The following is a 21,427-nucleotide window of genomic DNA, read 5'->3' on the forward strand; positions in this document are numbered from 1 at the left end:
TATCCTACCTGAGATGCTTGCTCAATATTTGAGACGGGTCTACTTCGTTGATTCTGTCAAACTATCCCAGGATCTATATTCTCATATTCGCATGCCTTTTATATGAGATGACGAAGGAAGAACAACATTGCACTTGGCATCTGTGAAAGGCAACATAAAAATGGTTGAAAAGCTATTATCTTTCAGTGTGGACAATGCGTCTCAAGTGAAACATTACGTTCAGCAAGTTGGTGGCTTTAGGAAGGCCTTATTGCAAATGGCAGCACGTGGAGGCCATACTCGTATTGTGTGTCTATTATTGAAAAAGGATCTGACCCTTTATCAGAGCATGATGTCTATGGAGGCATAACATTGCACTATGCCACTCAAGTAGAGGATGCAGAGGTTGGGGGTGCCATATTGCAGAGCCTCCTTAATAAATATAACAATGAATGGAAAAAGAAATCACTTTTGTTGTGGGCCTCAGCCGTAGGCATTGGCACTGTAGAAGAAAGAAAGGGGGGTACATCCTTTTGTTCAGGATTTCCTCTTACGGGAGAAGGAAGTAAGAAAGATTAATTTGTTGCAGGTAGCAGCAGAGACTAAGAATGCAGAAATGGCATGGGAGTTTCTAAACAGAGGTGCCCATTTCACAAATCTAGATAAGTACAGAAATATAGATGAAGATAGAGGTGAATGTATAGAAAATGCAAAATTAGGTAGATATGCTTTTATATTGTTATCATTCGTCATTTCTATATTTTAATTTTTTGAGTATTCAAAGGCACTCGATTATTAATTTATGGTGACAATAATAAGAGAAATCGAAATAGCAAACTAGCCCGGACGAGATCTGGATCACTATCTCATGTCAGACTTGTCTCTGTGTTCGCTATCCAGTCCACTCTTCTTATTTCTTCTAATCAAAATTCAAAATATCCTCTATTTATCCCACATGCATAGAGAAATTTAGTGGTGGTGTACCAACTCTCTACGTACATTTGTTAGTTACACATGTCCTCTGATATCGTCATTCGTTTCCAGCAGATGGAAGGTTGATCTAAGATATTGCGATCTCTTTTATATGGTCTGCAATCTCCAAACTCTTCTTACTCAAACTTCATTCTCTCCATTCCATAGTTAAGAGCCTCCTGATATATTGGGTAGAGACTTCTTATATTTGCAGTTGGCTCTGATAACATGTTGAAGTAACTGAGATCATTTTTGCAAATGTACTTTCATTGCCATTGTAATTGATGATTTTCAAATGCAGATTTGGATCTCATATATGTATAATATGAGAGGAGGAGACATGTCTCTATAGTTAATCACCATTTAGTTTATGCATAACTCATCTTATATATATAATATAAATATATTGACCATATCTGTAATATAAAAGATATTACTATATTATTATATAATAATATATAATGCATAATATATATAATACATATTATATTACACATATCGTATATATATATTATATATATAAGATATATAATGCATAACATATAATATATATTATATGTATAAAAATCACCAATAACAATTTATCTGAAAAACATAAACACAAATTAATATATCAAATAATCAATGTTTTACTTCTACTGATGCTAAAACATTAACAACTGATACTAAATTAGTGGAAGATATAAACTAATAAGGTTTTTATCTTCATGCATTATTCATATATCTTTTATAAACTAACAATGTTTGAATGTCATAGTTATACACTGTTCATTTTTAAACTTAATTATATTGTTTTTTTATTCTTCAGTAATATACATAATTACTAAAAAACTCTAATTGTAGAGGTACAAGGACGAGTATCAATACACTCCTTATAAAAAATGGAGTCACTTACTTGAAGATTTCAAACTACTAAAAATTACTAAAATAAAAATAAAATAAAATTGTAAATAATAAACAGTAAATATCAAGTTCAAGACGACGAAACAAATAATTGATATTGATATTTGACAATCAACATCATTTACAGAGGTTTGTTCTCTGCCTCTTAGTTGGAGAAGATTAATGTATTGAGCGAAGGGATCATTGTAGTCTTATGTTAGATGCATTAGATTTGTTTGATTAATAAAAAGGGATCCACCCCTATAAAGCAGAAGCTTGCTGGAAAAAAAAGAAAATCAATCTCAAGACATAAAAAAATAAAGCTAGAAAATATCAAATTTTTAACACACGTAGCTAACATAAAGACAAATAATAAATATAATGTTGAGAATCTTGACTCAAGAAAACAACAATAATAAATGTAAATCATGTCATCCAATGAAACAAGGTCAACTTAGGCATCAAGTTTGTAGTCCATTCCCAAGTTCTGAATTAGGATGCTTTCAAGATGCTCATCACTCTCAAGCTCACATTCTTTTGCACGGAATTAAAATGACCCCAGGATTGGGCTTGGTGGCGAGGGCCCAACCCTCAACCTTGCTCCAATAGCACAATAGGGAAAGCTCCAAGAGTACTACCACCAAACCTAGCGACTAGAGTAGGCCTTTGACACTGTTGGGAATGCTACCTCTCAACCCCATTGGAGTGATTTCCCCAAACCTCCATCAAACTATAAGCTTAGACACCGATGCACCCTGGAAAGTAGTGGAGGCAAAAGTGAAAGTTGGGCAAGGCAGAAGTGCGCGCAAAAGTCTTGTGGATTCCTCCTGGATGTGTTGCATCTAAAGCTGATCAATATTTGAACTTGCAATCCCATAAAGCAAGGCAAAGAATTTATTTATGTGGGTTGCTACTGAGTCGTTGGACTCCTCCCCAAAATTTGGTTGTGGATTGCGTCAAGGAAATTCCACTTGAGCTAGACAGATAGACTCCTTTACCGTTATCAAGAAATACAAGGGAACAAAATGATTGGACCCATATATAGGCACGAAGGGCAGTTCTCCGAGTAGTTAAAGTCCTCCCACTACCAACCTACATACATCAATTGGCTTGGTCTTGTCAATATCAACAATTGGATCGACCCCATGGAAACGGGAACAATAACTCACTATGCCGCTTGGCCCAAACAATGTCTGCCCCTATTCATCCATATTCAGCGGATGAACACACGTTACAAGATAGGAACGTAGTCCAAGGTTGCAGAGAATGGATCAGATCGAGAGGACATGACAAATGTTTATTGTAATATTAATATGATGAACATAGTTTTTAATATACTTTATTATATTTCTTATTTAATTATATTGACATTTAATATAAATTAAATGTATGATTAATATACTAATAAAACTTATATCGTACGTATTTATTTATTATTATTTAGTAAATAAATAATAATGATAAAATTATAAATATTAATAATTAATTTTATTAAATTGATTGTAATAATAATTGTCCAGAGTTATATATATTTTAAAATATTAATTATTGCGTATATTTAAATTAAAAAAAAAAAAATATATATATATATATATATATATAGTGTATAAACACATCCAAACGCATCAGCATGCCCCAAAAAAAAAATCCATGCATCCGCACACTCGATTCTTGCATCCGCACCCGAATCAGCAACCTAGACTCCAAGTCTAAGCAAGTAAAAGGCCAATGATGAATCATGATCATGAAATCTACAAATACATATCCCCTATAGCAAATATGTGCATCCTCAAAATCAAAGCCGCAATCAAGAATAATCTTGTTTGATACATTGGACTACTTGTTTAGTACACAAAGACTGCCATACACAAAGTTGGCATCCTACAATAATTGTACTACTAAATACCACTTATGACATAGTTGGCAAAAAATGTCATTTACATAATGCAAGAATGTATTAATCATACCCTGCATAAACACTCATAGAACATTCCCATTCTATTAGTATCCTAGCCAATGCCAAACTAGAACATTTCCACTTATCATTTTACTTAACAACTCCCTTTAATGAGCTTGACAATAAAAGATAACTTTAAGAATAAATTACACCAGTTTCTGAGACAAAAGAAAATATCATGGCTACTTTTAATGAGTTTTGTATATATTTAGTAATATTTATATATCTAAGTGTGTTTTCCTTTAGCTGAAATTTGCATTTATACTTATGCAAATGATGCATACTTGTGCATTTGATCGAAATCACTTCTGTTTGATGAGGTTACTTGGTTTTCATGGTTTATATATTAAATGGTGCATGGAACAAGTTTTAAATCCTTAAAAATCTCTGAATTTATTGGATTTTTCAATTTGCCAAGTCTGTATGCAAATTTGAGTCCAAGTCAAAAGTTAACTTGCTGAATCTGAAGCAAGTTTGAGTCTAATAACACTATTCAAAACATATAGAGGATCTTTAAGATCATCTATTATTCTCTTGATTTCAGCACAGAATGAATTTCTTAGTAAATCTCTCCCATAGTCGGTTTCTCTAAGTCTGCAAATCTGATTAACTTACACACAGGCTCAATAAAGTCCATAAATTTAACATGGTCCAAAACTGGTCATTAAGGACCGTCTGCCTCACCACATCTACAGTATCTGATGTAGATTGTCCAAGTTGCACTTGCATCTTTGCCTATTGTGGATGAAAAACCCCTTTGAACACATAAAAACTATCAAGGAGTAAAAAATAAAAAGCAAACTATCTATTAGTAGGTTTAAGGACTTACATCTCAATGAATTTTCAATACTTGGCTTGTGTGTGGTGATGATTGCATAATTTCTCTATCCTTTTCAATGATCTTTAAAATCCAATAAAACTTGCAATGTCTTTAAGTGCATTATTCAACGAGTGCACATATGACATAAAAAGCATATGCTGTACTTTATTTTGCTAACAAGCCCACTCCACAAATAGAGAGAACAATTTTTAAAATTTGGATTACATGTAATGCCAAATCCTTCTCAATGGCATCACATTTTTGGATTAGATGCAATGCAAAAACCTCTTACATGCCAGATCATCCTTTTCTGTTCATGTTGAAAATAAAAAACTTAACAAGAATATATTTCTGCTCAACTTTAAAATCAGTAGCCAAGACATACCTCTAAAGCCATGAGTGCATCTTCCATGGCACGTCGCCTTGCACGCAAATCAACTCGCCGTAAGTCAGCCTGAGAAGAGGACATAGGTATCAGTTGTGAGTTTTGATAGAGCATGATGTGAACTGGAGGTTCATCTTTTTTGTGAAATTTACTATACAGAATTTTTAAAAGTCACTGTGTAAACAGTTGAGCATTTCACACTATGTACTCTGATGATTGGTCAAGTAGATTACTTCTAGAGCCCCATCATTCCAGTGTTTAGCTGCTGCAGTCTTCAATTTAATTTGAGCTTTATCTGTCAGAACCTTTATATGTAACAATCAACTTCATCAGTATAATTTCTATCCATTTAAACTAGAAAAATAAGCAAGAATCAGAAAAAACATCAGAATATATGTTTCACAATTTGAATCATGTATTCAGATACATTATTAGAGGGGAAAAGATGGTTAACCTCTGCTATGCGCTGAAGGTAAGCAGCCTTTTGCTTCACTTTGCTGTCAATCTTTCCTGTATCTTCTCTTGCTCGAGCTAAATGAAATCAAGTTAACTTACAAGAATTAATCATCAAATTCGATAAAGTATATTTAATATGGTGCATGGGATGAGCTCAATCTGCATGATCCAGAATCTGCAGTTACATAGAAGTAGTTTCCAAATATAAAATTAAAATTGCAACTTAATATTCACCATCAAGTTTGAGAAATTCCAAACCAAGAATAGCTACATCCTGGCGTGCACGGTCATTCAACTTTGTGATACCTCTGTGACAAGATACAAAATGGAACATAAACTAGACGAAAAAATCAAGAAATAAAGATACTCCTCCAAAAAGAAACTCTAATATTCAATGTACATTTTCTCTAGTGCTAAATACTTGTAGCTGAATTTCAACAATCCATTCAATCTTGCAGTAATCTCCAAGTGCCAATTTTATACCCAAAGGACAAGAAAAGGGTGTCTTTACCAATTTGATACTATGCTCAGACTCCGTCACTCCAGTGATCATACAATCAATACATTATTATGCATCTGCCTTCACCAGAAATCATACATGAATCAAAAATGAACAAATAAATTACCGTGAGAGTAAGACAATGTCATTCCGTGCCCGTTCATTCATATATTTAGCATCATTGCAAGCATATTTGGCAGCTTTAACTAGGCCTGGACAAGAACCAGAAGCTGAGTGTAAGAATATAGATGGGCAGCAACGTGAACAGAGAGGATCTGAATTTTGTTTGTCTTCCTTGTCCAAACACAAAGCATCCCTGGAAAACTAACTGGCACATTAGAAAATATCTTTGAAACAAGTATACACATACAATATATATCATGAAATAGCTATGAAATAATACACCCTAGAAGCCTCTAGTAATCATGTCTTCAAATAGTTTGTGAACAAATCAAACATATAGCATGCAAAAAATGACATTCCATGAATAGGATCTTTATCAGCTTCCAGATATAGTTGCCTCCAATGATTTCACTTGTGTCATTGGGATATCAATAAACATATTATTGAAAAACTAAAAGATAGCCTATAAGCTTTATGTTAGGTTGCCTCTTGTTGACGTGCATTTCCTTTGATTTAGTACAAGCAAGTGGTAAAAGCTTGAGCAATAACTAGAGTTAATAGGATCTTCATCAGCATTCCAGATATAGCTGCCTCCAACGATTTCACTTGTGCCATTGGGATATCAATAAACATATTATTGAGAAAATTAAAGATATCATATAAGCTTTATGTTAGGTTGCACCTTGTTGATGTGCATTTTCCTTTGATTTAGTACAAGCAAGTGGTAAAAAGCTTGAGCAATAGCCATAGTTAAATTAATATATATATATAATGTTCAAATATAATGAAAATTTGTATAATGGATTATGGAATATTAGTTTATATTACTGAAAGGCATACTTTGCACCATATTATAACCTTGTCTAGTCAGGTTCCCTTGATGGTAAGTTTGGATTTGTTATACTCTTCAAACATTATAATTACTTCATAGTCCTTGGATAGTATACCACTCAAGTACAAAATTTCTGTCTTGGTATTCACAATGAGAGGGGCTACTTATTGTATAGTTTATTCATGGAGACCTAGCTTATTATAGCATGAGAGTCTGAGGCCATCTTTAAAATGTCACTCAAAATGTTGGCACTCATATTGTATTAATACATGAGAATCGGGGATATCACCTTATCATTCCTTGTCTACTTATATGCTACTTTGACATTTGATGTTGTTGAGGCAAATAGCTTTGGTTCAGAAAATTGCACTGATCTCATGAGACCATACTCATATATATATACATTTCGATATGCAGAATATCGATATGTATATGTACATGAATATCGTATGAATATTCATAATGAAGATCACAGCATTCAGAACTGCTGATGCATATTATTATTGAAGTAATATCTCAATTTTTGAATTCAATAAACAATCGTATTTATACTGATTGTTATCAATTGCAAAAGACTTAGTTAAAGTCTTAAATGGCATTAGTTCTTGTTATGACTAATCATCGGATTTGACCATTCTACCGAACAGGCACATCGGTGAATGGACATGTCTCCAAATGGAGACATGCTCATTCACCCATGTACCCATCCAAATCATATATAATATATATGCCACCCGATAGTGCAACATAGTAATTGATTAATGTGTGCAGATCGAAGGCTATACAAACGCTGATCTTGAAGATTTATTTATCATCATTTGCATTGAGTTTTATATATACTGTGCAGCACTTGTATACTTCATTGGCATTGACTGTACCTATAGGAAATATACATAATTCAGCAGCAAAAAGGAAATATGTAAATAAACTTTACATGGTATCAGAGCTTGGCTAAGGAAAGATCACACTAAGTTTGTTGAATCAGATTTTTACTTTGAGACAAACAATCCTCCCTACAAAATGAAAAACACAATGAGATTCAAACATCACCTTGGAAGTGCTGATAACTTTGAATCCTAGAAACTTTGAGTAATGATGTTGTTAAAAGAAAACAAATTGGAATCATTTATAAAAGAGGACAAAGACGAACCTAAAGATGATCCTGAAAAATCAGAATGGGTTGAGAAAAGTGAAAAGGCAATGAAGATAATTGTAGATACTGTTCGAGACCGCATAGTACCTATTGTGGCAAAACATACCACAGCTTATCGTGTGTTTCAAGCTCTTGAAAATGCATTTATAATCAATAATACTGGCAGAAAACTTGCTCCTAAAAGGCATATGAATAGTATAAGCATGAATATATGAGAAACTATAAATGCTTTCTTTATGAGAATCACCGACTTAAGGGATCAATTATCTGCACCTAGTTATGAGATTGAAAATCAAGAGTTATCCTTAATAGCATTAAGAGGACTTCCAAACTCATGGGAATCTTTTGTATAGCATTAGGAGGACTTCCAAACTCATGGGAATCCTTTGTACAAGGCATAAGTGCTAGATCTAAAATCCCTAAAATGGGTCATTTAAGATTAGATTGTCTTCAAGAAGAATCGAGATTAATGATTAAGGGAAAACACAAAACCCTAGATGAAGATGTTCAAGTTCTAAATTCAAATGCTCATAAGAAAGGAGAGAAGAAAAACAACAAAAAGAAAAGAAATTTTCATGAAAAAGGATAATCCAAACAAAAGAAAGATTTGTCCAAAATCCAATGCTTCAGATGTGATCTATATGGACATTATGCAATAAATTGTCCCGATAGATCTAAACTTCAAGCATCTTTTGCAAAATCTGAGAAGTCAAATGAAGGAAATGAACATGAGAAATATGCTTTCAATTCTGCATTATCCAGCCAAATATCAAATAAAAGGAATACATGGATAGTTGACAGCAGGTCTTCCAAAAACATCACTGGATATCAAGATAACCTAGAAAGCATGAAAATAGAAACAGATGAAGAAGTTACAATTGGTGATGACTTTGTACACTCGGTAAAAGGAATTGGGACCTGCACCATAAAATTGAAATCTGGAAATTCTATTCAACTTTCTGGTGTTCTCTATGTACCAAGTATTAAGAGGAATTTAATATCTATATCCACTCTTGAAGATGATTGTTATAAAATTGCTTTCATGGAAGGGAAAGTACTAGCATGGCCTAAAATTTCAACCATTAAAAGGCCTCTAACAATAGGAGTACGACAAGGGCTCCTATATGAGCTATGTGCTAAGACAAACCTTGCACTTGTACATGAGACCTCTGATTCAAATGAAATATGGCACCAAAGATTAGGTCATATCAACTTTCGTGCCCTAACATCAATGGAGAAGATAGTAACTGGAATGCCCAAGTTAAAACATATTCACAATGAATCATGTAAAAGTTGTGCCTTAGGGAAAAACACTAAAAAGCCATTTCCACATAGTTTGAACAAAACTAAAGAAGTGTTGGAACTAGTACATTCTGATCTATGTGAGCCCATGTCTATACCATCTATAGGAGGATACTTGTACTATTTGATATCTATTGATGATCTTTCAAGGAAGCCATGGATATACTTCCTTAAATGTAAAGAATCTAAAAAAATTCTCTCTAAATTTAAAGAATTCAAAACTATCACAAAGAAATCCTCCGATAAGAACATTAAAATTCTGACAACAGATAATGGGAAGGAGTATACGTCTGAAATATTTAAAGAGTTCTGCAAACTCGCTGGGATTAAGAGGGAGTTCACAATCCCTTACAATCCTCAACAAAATGGGGTTGCTGAAAGAAAGAACATAACTATTGAAGAAGTTGCTCGGGCCATGATTTTTGATCAAAACTTGAGTATGTCTTTCTGGGCTGAAGCATCCAACATAGCAGTCTATATTCAGAATAGATGTCCTCACTCACATTTCAACAATAAGACTCCTAAAGAAGCATTTTCTGGAAAGAAACCTGACACCAGTCACCTAAGGATATTTGGATATCCTGTATATGTGCATGTACCTAAGGAGAAAAGGACTAAGTTAGAACCTTCTAGAAGAAAGGGTATTCTCATTGGTTTTAGTGAAACAGTAAAGGATACAGAGTCTACATTCTTGGACAGAAACAAATAGAACTAAACAGAGATCTCATCTTTGAGGAAGACATTGCTTTTTGAAGAGCCAAAACCACCAATGAACTAGATACATTTAATGTATCTCTAGAAGAGACTCCTGCTCCTGAGATTCAGAGGGAGTTTCCTGAAGAGACTACAACTGAAATTGAAATCCTTTCGGAGACTCAAGAAGAGAGTCTTGATCACTCTAAAAGGCCACTTTGGGCAAGAAAAATAATACAGGAAGGAGATGGATTTGCAGCCCCTTCAAGGAACCTTCTAAGAAAGCAAGAGACCTAGAAAATTGACATATAATGCTTTTGTATGTGAGAGCTTGAATCCTGAACCTTCTAGCACTTTTGAAGCACTTAAACATCAAGCTTGGAAAGATGCCATGGTGGACGAATACCAGTCTATACTGAAAAATGATGTTTGGGACATAGTTCAGAGACCTAAGGAAAAATCTGTTGTGTCTTCAAAATGGCTCTTCAAAGTCAAGTATGCTGCAGATGGTAGCATTGAAAAACTTAAAGCTCATTTTATGGCTAGAGGTTTCTCTCAAAAGGAAGGAATTGATTTTGAAGAAACTTTTGCACTAGTTGCCAGGTACACTTCTGTTAGAGCTGTAATAGCCATTGCAGCAACCAAAGGTTGGAAAATCTATCAAATGGATGTAAAAATTACTTTTCTTAATGGAAAGATAGAGAAAGAAGTATACCTAGAACAGCCAAAAGGATTTGTAACTCATGATGTTGCTTCTTATGTGTGTGAATTGAAGAAGGCTCTATATGGACTTAAACAGGCTCCCCAAGCCTAGTATGAAAGGATTGACAAATACCTCTTAAGTCTTGGATTCACCAAGAACGTGGCTGATCCAAATCTCTACTTCAAAGTAACTAAAGGTGATATGTTAATTCTAATTCTTTATGTTGATGATCGTCTGATTACAGGGGAAGAACACCTTATTAATCAATGTAAGAAAGATTTGGCTTCTGAATTCAAAATGAAGGATTTAGAAATTCTCCATTACTTTCTTGGTTTGGAAGTACGTCAGAAGTCTGGTAATATTTTTCTACATCAAAAGAAGTACACTATTGACATTTTGAAAAGATTTGGAATGTGGGACTATCGACCCATGTCTACACCTATGGAAACTAGTCTTCACAAGCTAAGGGAAGCAAGTGCTGAATCCAGACTAGTTGATCCCACCTTATACAGACAGATAATTGGGTCGTTGATGTATCTTGTAAATACTCGACCTAATATCTGCTATGCAATGAATGCATTAAGACAGTTCATGTGTGAACCTCGTGAAATTCATCTTGTAGCTTTGAAGCACATATTGAGGTATCTTCAAGGTACTATTAGTATGAACTAAAATATGAGAATACCAGCTTGGAATTACATGGATATATTGATTCTGATTGGGCTAGAAGGGTAAAAGACCGAAAAAGCACATCAGGATGTTGCTTCAGTTTAGGATCAGCCATGATCTCCTGGATATCCAGAAAGCAAGCTTCTATTGCTCAAAGTTCTACTGAGGCAGAGTATATTGTAGCAGCTATGGGAGCTCGAGAAGCAGTGTGGCTTTGGAATTTTCTTTCAAACTTGTTTGGTGAACCTTTGAAACTTGCTACGATTCATTGTGATAATCAAAGTTATATAAAGTTATCTATGAATCCAGTATTTCATGATAGATCCAAGCATATAGAGATTCCTTACCACTATGTGAGAGACATGGTGGAAAGAAGAGCTATTCAATTATAATATATTAATACAGGTGATCAAACTGCTGACATTCTCACTAAGGCTCTCCCTAAAGTGAAAGTTGATCATTTCAGAAAGAAACTTGGCTTGATTGAAATGTAAGTTTATGAAATTGAGTCTCAACTTTGCAAAAAAAAAATTTAGTTAAATAAAGATGTTTGAAGTGTAAACTCTTTTGTCATATGTGTGACTCTATGACTCATGGGCCTACCCCATGTTCATTATTTAAGGAGATCAGCCATGATCTCCTGGATATCCAGAAAGCAAGCTTCTATTGCTCAAAGTTCTACTGAGGTAGAGTATATTGTAGCAGCTATGGGAGCTTGAGAAGCAGTGTGGCTTTGGAATTTGCTTTCAAAATTGTTTGGTGAACCTTTGAAACCTGCTACGATTCATTGTGATAATCAAAGTTATATAAAGCTATCTATGAATCCAGTATTTCATGATAGATCCAAGCATATAGAGATTCCTTACCACTACGTGAGAGACATGGTGGAAAGAAGAGCTATTCAATTATAATATATTAATACAGGTGATCAAACTGCTGACATTCTCACGAAGGCTCTCCCTCAAGTGAAAGTTGATCATTTCAGAAAGAAACTTGGCTTGATTGAAATGTAAGTTTATGAGATTGAGTCTCAACTTTGCAAAAAAAAATTTAGTTAAACAAAGATGTTTAAAGTGTAAACTCTTTTGTCATATGTGTGACTCTATGACTCATGGGCCTACCCTATGTTCATTATTTAAGGAGATAATCTTTTATAATGGAATATTGATTCTGATAATATAAGGTGACGACTTTATTATTATTAGATTACTACAAAGTTGCATGGATACGGATACAGATACGGTATTGGGTACAGATACGGCCACTTTTTAAGACCCCCAATATGGATACGGCTGAACATGACATTAATAAATAACACATATACATATATTTAACATAGTTTTCAAAGTTATTGTAGGAGATTTTCATTTTTCAAAAGTAATATTGACACATAAATGCTACATATATATTTATAAGTTAATTTAACGCTTTACAATATGTAAGCATATTAGAGTTGCATTAGAAGATAACCCAAAAACGGGTTGCTGAAATAGAAAAACATTTTATTTGTCTTTCTCATTCGGTGAGGGTTTTGTTTATACTATTTGTTTAAAAAAAATTGCTTTAATATAGTTTTTTTCACATTAAGGGGAAGATCTATGTCAAATCTTAGGAAAAAAACAAATCCCATAGTATTTGGTACGGTTCAAAAATCAATTTTATTAGGTAGACATGGGTAAAATATTCGACGTGTATCCAAGTAGTATTGGATACGTTTCCAAATTGGATATAGGGATACGCACACCTCAGGAGGGACAGAGGAGTTTCCAGCAACTCTGGATTACTATCATGATGAATATCATGCGACTTGATATTCAAGGAAAGATCATGTTAGTTAAAAGAGCATGTTGATGGATATCATGTGCATTGATATCTATTGAAGATCAATATGTTCAAATTCATGGTGGATATTATGTGACTTAATATCTATGGATGTACCATGAACTGGTATGGTGTATATCATGTGACTTGATATCTTTATACTCACCACAACTGAAAAGAATATCATGAGACTTGATTTTCTTATATATATCTTGAGGATATTACTTCTTATAATGAAAATATTCATATACACTTTGTCTTCCCTAGCTAAGAGGGAGTGTTGAGGCAAATAGCTTTGGTTTAGAAAATTGCACTGATCTCATGAGACCATACTCATGTATATACACATGTCGATATGCAGAATATCGATATGTATATGTACATGAATATCATCTGAATATTCTTAATGAAGATCGCAGCATTCAGAACTGCTGATGCATATTATTATTGAAGTAATATCTCAGATTTGAATTCAGTAAACAATCATATTTATACTGATTGTTATCAATTGCAAAAGACTTAGTTAAAGTCTTAAATGGCATTAGTTCTTGTTATGACTAATCATTGGGTGTGACCATTCCACCGAACAGGCACATCGATGAATGGACATGTCTCCAAATGGAGACATGCCCATTCACCCATGTACCCGTCCAAATCATAAATAATGTATATGCCACTCGATATTGCAACATAGTAATTGATTAATGTGTGCAGATCGAAGGCTCTACAAATGCCGATCTTGAAGATTTATATATCATCATTTGCATTGAGTTTTATAGATACTGTGCAGCACTTGTATACTTCATTGGCATTGACTGTACCTGCAGGAAATATACATAATTCAGCAGCAAAAAGGAAATCTGTAAGTAAACTTTACATGCTATCAGAGTTGTCATAAATTTGCCACTCAAAAACAAGGCACTTGTATTAAGATATGGGTCATTGCCCTATTATTCATTGTAAAATTATGTGCAAATATGAAATTTGGGGCACTTTTCATCCAATCAATATTGTCCTTAGTTAAATAAAGCTTTTTATAAAATGCAAATAGAGTAGATTATTTGTTACATCTAATCCAAATCGTTCTACGAAGGATTAAATAGCTATATTCCAGAGCATTTCGGGGACGGGGGGAATGGCATGGGGATGTGGGGATGGCAGTTTGAGGGCCATTTGTAGGGGACAGCAGGCAGATGGAAATATATATATATATATATATATATAGAGAGAGAGAGAGAGAGAGAGAGAGAGAGAGAGAGAGAGAGAGAGAGAGAGTATTAATATCTTAATAAATCATGAGAGAAGTAGTATAAGAGCATAATAAACTTCAATAAAGCAGATAACAGCATTCACAGACATCAAAATGCCATGGTCCATCAATATCCATAAGTCTTAAACATGACAATACATTGATACAACAATATGTCCAATATCTCCAATCAGTCCAATCTCTCCACTCAGTCCAATATTTCCTCCAAGAAACAAACTCTCACAGCACAGAGAAAATTTCCGAATGCACAAACCAAACTGAGCAAATGAAAATGAAATAACGAAGCTTTGATTTATTGTGTTAGTGTTTTTGTTTTACTTTTTAGGGAAAATTAGGATTTCAGAGTGGCATGGGAGAGCTTGTGGGACCATCATGCTACATTGGAATCAAACAAAATTTTGAAAAATGAATACATTTTGTTTTTAACTTACTTGAGATGCACCCGTCTATGAGGGACACCTGGCTGTCCTAGGGACAGCAAGGCATTCCGCACAGTCTGCGGACATTTCAAGCATTATCTAAGGTATTTCAAGCAGGGGGGGGTAGCAGCCGACATCCCCATAACATCCCACCATCCCCAAGATGGTAGTGTCAACGGGGGTACGGGTTCCATGGGCGGGGAAACACCCCTGTGGAACCTTGTTAAATAGATCTTTTAGATCAAACAAGCCTTTTCCAACTAGTGCAAAGTTGAGTAATTTGACCTCCAAGGCTCAAAGAGGAATCATCCTTCTAGGGTATAAAGAAAATCAGCAAAATCAAAAGCTAGAGGAATAATCTTTTGGATTCAATCCAACCAAAGGTTTATCAGATATCTAGTCAGTAACCTTCTAAATTTTCCTTAATCTTTATAGACTAATGTGATGATTATACTTTGAATCCTTATGGTCTTGATTCAAAATGTTGGAACTATTGTTATGAAATACTCAAATCAAGAAGGGCTTAATTCGTGAGATTTGTACAAAAATGAAATGCAATGATATAACCTTCTTATCTGATATCAAATTCAATATGCAGTGCATGGATTAAAATATTGCCAATACCTCTGCGATAAGACAACTTATCGCAAAAAGTTTTGGCTCCCAACAAACTGTGTAAAGTTATCACGGAAAATAAGTTTTGATGTTTTATTGCTGATATATCAGCAATTTATCACCATATTTAAAGAACTTATTGTGCAGGATCAATTCATACAGAAATCATACTCACATAGACAATATTGTAATTAGTTATTATATGTCAATCATTCGATTATCTGATTGAGGACTATTATAGCTAGTCGCAGTCTATACAGTTCGAAATTAACTTAAGGACTTTTGCTAATGGGAATATTCTAAGGAAGAAGACAATCATCATAAAGGAGTTTATGGGCAAAGCCAAATCTTAACCTTGACTATGTTACTAATCAATGGCACAACCATAGAAGCAATGAAATACAATTGGATAACCAACATCACTAATATTGGTGAAATATATATGCAATGCAGGGATCAGTGGTCAACTACTTGATGTCAATTCTCAGTAACCAAACTATCATGGGAATGACTTAAGTAAGATGAACTACTGACATTGTGAGGGACAATCGAGACCAAAGGATGAGACGACATACACATGACAGCAATACCAAGGGTCTAGGGTTAGACCCCCTCCATTCCAGTAGTTCTTACTAGAGCTGCTAGGAAGGGGGAAAGGAAGATGTAGACTATTTTGATATTGTACTTGACACTTGTATTTTCTTATAGTTTTAGGAAGACAATTTTCTATCTCTAGTTTTTTTTACAGTTCAGAGTCCAGACTATGGCTACAAGCCATCAACATTCCACATGAGGATGCGATTTTGTATCCTATTTGCATTTATATATATCTATATCAGCTTGTTTGGTTCATTTACTCATTAGATGAATCTCCTTGTTGAGTTTTGCAAAAAAAAAAATGCATTTCTAATTAAATTTAAGCAATTTTTTTTAATTCCTGATACTTCTCTGTGAAGTTCCCGACTTATCTCCAATATTTGCCGATATCTTTGTTTTGCCCTCAGTGATAAGTTGCCAATAATAATATTCTAAACTATGATGCAATGGATCTACAAAATGTACTAAGATTATTGTAATCACTGATTGTATTATGATTGCAAGACTAATCATTCAGATCTTTAAAAGATAAGACTGTCCCTGACTTATTCTTATAATCATGCAATTGGAGTGGTTATGAAACTGATCTGAATTACTGTTTCTGTTGTTCTTCCTTTTATGACTTTGTGATTAAGCAACCTCTGACATCTTCTCTCCTACAATTCCCATTCAAGCTTGCGTCCTTTAACCTTGCCATCAGATGCGTAATCACCATCCTCTCACTCGGTTGTCTATTGGCTCATGTGACAGATGCAGATATAAACTGCAGAACCAAGCTCAGGATCTCACTCTGCATGCATCCCCCCAGCAATCTCGTCTAATGAATATTAATGGGTGGAAACAAACTGGGAATAAACAATGGCAAATATGTCTCTGGACTTGCTTATGCTCAAACAGTCCTCGCCATGCAGAGGTGCCCTACAAGATCCAGTTCTAGGGCCATAGCCCGCAGTGCCCCTTCCAGTTACAAAGGCAAAGGCGGCTAGCTCTAGAGATTGCAGTTTGTTACCCAATGAAAGATCGAGATCTAGATGAAGAGGTGAACCTCCTGCAAAGGCAAAGGTTGATGCAGAGAGAAAGGAAGGAGCAAAGGTGGGAGCCACCATCCTTTTTTTGTTATTCTCCTCCACCTGTGATTACGGCATTTGCCCATGAATTGATCAACAAATCCTTCAGTACGCTTTGGGAGGAACATATGACCATTCCCAAATATGCCACGATGAGACATGATGTGAGAAGTAGTGTCTCTACATCCACAACCCTTTGCAACATGTGCCTAACCATGTCTCTTCCTTACAATTGAATTGTTTAATTTCGGATCATGATACTCATTTCTTGGTCAGTGATAATGTAGAAGACAATTTCTTGTTCTTTGGTCATTCTGTGGTATTTCCTTGGACAGCGATTATGTGGGATGCAAATCTATGCCTTGGGTTGATCGGTTTTTCTCTTTCCTTGAGTTGGATTTCTAAACCTATGACAATTCATGATTAATTGACAAATGACTAATGGAGAATTATCTGTACAAACTCAGACTGGGAGGTTCAACTAATACTTGGAGAACTACTAAATATTAGCTATGTTCTACTTGGGATCAAGGATTGAGAGTAAAACTCAACCCACTATAGCTTTATCTTCTGCTGAAGCAATGTATGAAGCAACTATGAGGCAACACCGCTGCAAAAGTTACTCCGTGACTTGAAAATGGATCTTTTCACACCAGCTCCACTCTACAATAATCAAAGTGCTTTTAAGTTTTTGAAGTACCTAATGTATCATGTCAAAACCTAAGTTACCGGATTCGCACCCTGGAGCTCGGGTCCGGGTCCGGATTCATTCGGGTCCAGATCCGAGCCCAGGTCCGCATTTTGGCCTGCGGGTCCTCCCAGGTCCGTGCTTGCACGGACCCAGGAGGACCATGCTTGCACGGACCCGGGAGGACCCGCAGGCCAAAATGCGGACCCTGCCCGGACCGGTCGCGGACCCGAGTGAATCCGGATGGACCCACGGCATGTGGGGCCAAAAAGTGGCCCAAAAAAGCAATAAAATTATGTTTTTTTCATTTTTATTTTGCCAAACCCTAAAGTAAGGCCTATTAGATGCATTTCATTCATCTAATCTCTCATTTGCTTTGTCATTTTGCTCTCTCATTTTGGTGTGGCCATTTTGCAAGTTTGAAGAGAAGGTTGTAGAGATTGTTTGTGGAGTCTCAAATTCTTCAAATAATTAGTGTTGGGTGTTCCAGGTATGCATTTGATCCTTCCTTTTGCTTCTTTCATAGTTTTATATTTATTGTTCTAAATTTTTATCAAGTTTTGTATAAATTTTGAAATATTTTTTTAAATTTGTTTTTATAGATTGCAAGAATCCAAGAATGAGTAGTCAGGGTTCAGTGGGTGGGGTGGGATTCCAAAGATTTAAAATTGATAAAGGCTCTCCTTTGTGGAAGTATACAACAAGAATTGAGCAATGTGCTGGTGGGGAGGGTATATATGGAAATGCAATTTTTGCCAAAACCAATATAGAAGCTCTTATTTCCGGGTTAAACATCATTTGATAGGTCCACCAGGTCAAGGGATTTCCATGTGTGAGGGGCCCCCAAAGGGAGGTAAAAAAGGGTTGTCGGCTCCTCAAATAGCAGGCATGTTAAAAGAACAAGAAGAGGCTGATAGGTTAGTGTCAAAGGCAAAAAAAGATAAGTCAAAGAAAATACCACCAACACCACCCTCTCAAACAATTAGTAAACCACATCCCTTCCTACCTACCCCATCTATGGATGAAGATGAAATAGAAACACCCGCATCCCACAAGAGAGGCCCATTAAATACAGCATTTGAAAATGACAAGAGAGAAATTGCTAACATAAAAGTTGGGCGTTGCCTCATTACAAATGGTGTTTCATTCAATCTAGTGAGATCCCCTTATTGGAGAGAGATGGTGAAAGCAATAAACGATGCACCTCATGGTTACCAATCCCTTGGATATGAAAAGTTGAGAACCACCATATTGCATAAGGAGAGAAAGAATGTAGAAAACCTCCTCAAACCAATAAGAGATTCTTGGATCCAAACGGGGGTGAGCATTGTCTCTGATGGATGGAAAGATTGCAAAAACCGTCCATTAATAAATGTGATTGCTGTTTGCCCCAAGGGGGCAATGTTTTTGAAGGCAGTTGATTGTGAAGGGCAAGTAAAGGATGCAAATTTTATTGCCCAACTTCTCATTGAATCCATAGAGTCTGTGGGAGTTGACAATGTTGTCCAAGTAATAACGGACAATGCTAAAGTTTGTAAGGTTGCAGGTGCTTTGGTAGAAGCACGATATGAGCATATCTTTTGGACAACATGCACTGTCCACACCTTGAACTTGGTGATGAAAACAATGGGCAGCCAAATTGAATGGATGAAAAATGTGTATGAGGAGGGTGAGCAGATCCAAATGTTTGTGACAAACCACCATATGTCACAAGCAATTTTCAGAACTTTCTCCCGCTTGGAATTATTGAAGGTAAATTTTAAACTTTATTTAGCTTCATTTATCATATTAATTTTTGTGTCATACTTTACAAAATTTAATACATATTCTTAAATTTTTGTGTTATCAACTTATCATATTAACTTACAATTTGAATTAACATGGTAATAGGTTGCTGAAACAAGGTTTGCTTCACACACAATCGTCCTTAGATGACTTGTGAGGGTGAAAGAGGCATTGGGTCAAATGGTTATTAGCAACAAATGGGGTGGATGGAAGCAAGCTGATACAAAAAAGGCCAAAACTGTAAAGGATTTGATCTTGAGTGATAATTTTTGAAATAGGGTGGAATATGCATTAGAACTCACCGAGCCCATCATGTCTATGCTTCGGTATGCCGACACGGATGAGCCTTGTTTGGGGAACATATATGATGCCATGGACTCTATGCTAGAAAGAATGAAATCAGTAAGTTTAAATTTTTATACAATACTTTATCCTTGTTTATTGAGAGATTTTGATTTTTGATTTTAATTAAGTTATTAACACTACATCAAGATAACTTACATGTACATCATTTGACATCCCAGGTCATTCAAAGGAGAGAGCAGGATCCTGATACCTTGTACACTAAGGTGGAGAAAATTGTTCTACATCGTTGGAACAAGATGACTACACCTTTACACCTCTTGGCATATGCACTTTCTCTTAGATATTATAGCAGTGAAATACTTGCTATTCCTGGTAGAGTGGCACCATATAGAGATCCTGAAGTTGCTACTGGGTATAAGAGGGCACTTAACAGGCTCTTTAGTGATCCTGATGTGGCATCAAATGTTAGGAGAGATTTTGTTGATTTTGTCTCAAGCAAAAATGCAGAGCCTGATGCAATCAATGACCAAAGTAGATTGGATGCCATTGGATGGTGGTACTTACATGGGGAAAGTTACATGTACCTCCAATCTCTTGCCATTAAGATCTTGTCACAAGTATGTATTTAAGTTTTTTTTCCTTTTCTTATGGCCACTTAGCTTGTTGAATTAGCACTCTTAAATTCCTATTGTATTGTAAAATTACTTAGCTAATTTTTTAAAATTTGTTGGTTGTCTCTCTAGGTTGCAAGCTCTTCTGCTGCTGAGCGGAATTGGAGTACATACTCCTTTATCCACTGAGTGAAGCGTAACCGGTTGGGTTCAAAAAAAGCAGAGGACTTGGTATTTATTCACAACAACTGGCGCCTCTTATCACGCAAGGATCCAGGATATAAGAAGGGACCAGAGAAGTTGTGGGATGTACTACCTGAGACTTCTAACTTGGATATGACTGTCCAAGATATATCTAGAATTGCCTTGCTAGATGTTGAGGAGGACGAGGAGGAGGATGTGGCTGCATCTGGGGCTAGTGGAACCGGTTTGGGTTCCAATGATGTGGAAAATGTCAATGATATAGATGAGGATGAAGCCATTGATCCCTCATATTTTGATGACCCATTTGACCCTTGAAGGGCATTTGCATCTTTGATAAACTATGTTTAAACATTTGTCATTGACTCATTGAGTCATTTATGATTTATCACTATGTTTCACAGTTTCAAACTTTATTAAGTCATAATTTATTATCTATCAATCTGATGAAGTAGTCTATGTTTTGAAATTCCATTTTGCATTTTAGTAATTCAATGTATGATTTTATTTACAACATTAGCATAAATTAATGAGTGAGTATTTAATGTTTATCTTTGACATTTGACATTGATCAATAATCAAGTAACATTGATATATTCATACTATGGAATGACTTAGTTTT

At 35.2% G+C, this 21,427-nt stretch overlaps 1 protein-coding gene across 10 annotated transcripts in view; it reads right to left on the minus strand.

The window, feature by feature from the left end:
• LOC149572984 (senescence-associated family protein) overlaps window positions 1-21,427 on the minus strand; it is a 131,060-nt gene that overhangs the window by 44,927 nt on the left and 64,706 nt on the right. For 9 of the 10 annotated variants that reach the window (XM_089814122.1, XM_089814118.1, XM_089814119.1 and 6 more), the window contains 5 exons: window positions 6,078-6,266; window positions 5,686-5,759; window positions 5,450-5,526; window positions 5,229-5,300; window positions 4,996-5,064 (listed from right to left, as the gene is read on the minus strand). In XM_089814122.1, the coding sequence (XP_089670248.1) occupies window positions 4,996-5,064; window positions 5,229-5,300; window positions 5,450-5,526; window positions 5,686-5,759; window positions 6,078-6,266 (481 nt within the window). The remainder of the gene's footprint in view (window positions 1-4,995; window positions 5,065-5,228; window positions 5,301-5,449; window positions 5,527-5,685; window positions 5,760-6,077; window positions 6,267-21,427) is intronic. The other variant, XM_089814124.1, reaches the window with a different exon arrangement.

The sequence above is a fragment of the Cupressus sempervirens genome, chromosome 2, assembly GCF_028749045.1.
Source record: "Cupressus sempervirens isolate cs-2001-9-10 chromosome 2, ASM2874904v1, whole genome shotgun sequence".
NCBI lineage: Eukaryota > Viridiplantae > Streptophyta > Pinopsida > Cupressales > Cupressaceae > Cupressus > Cupressus sempervirens.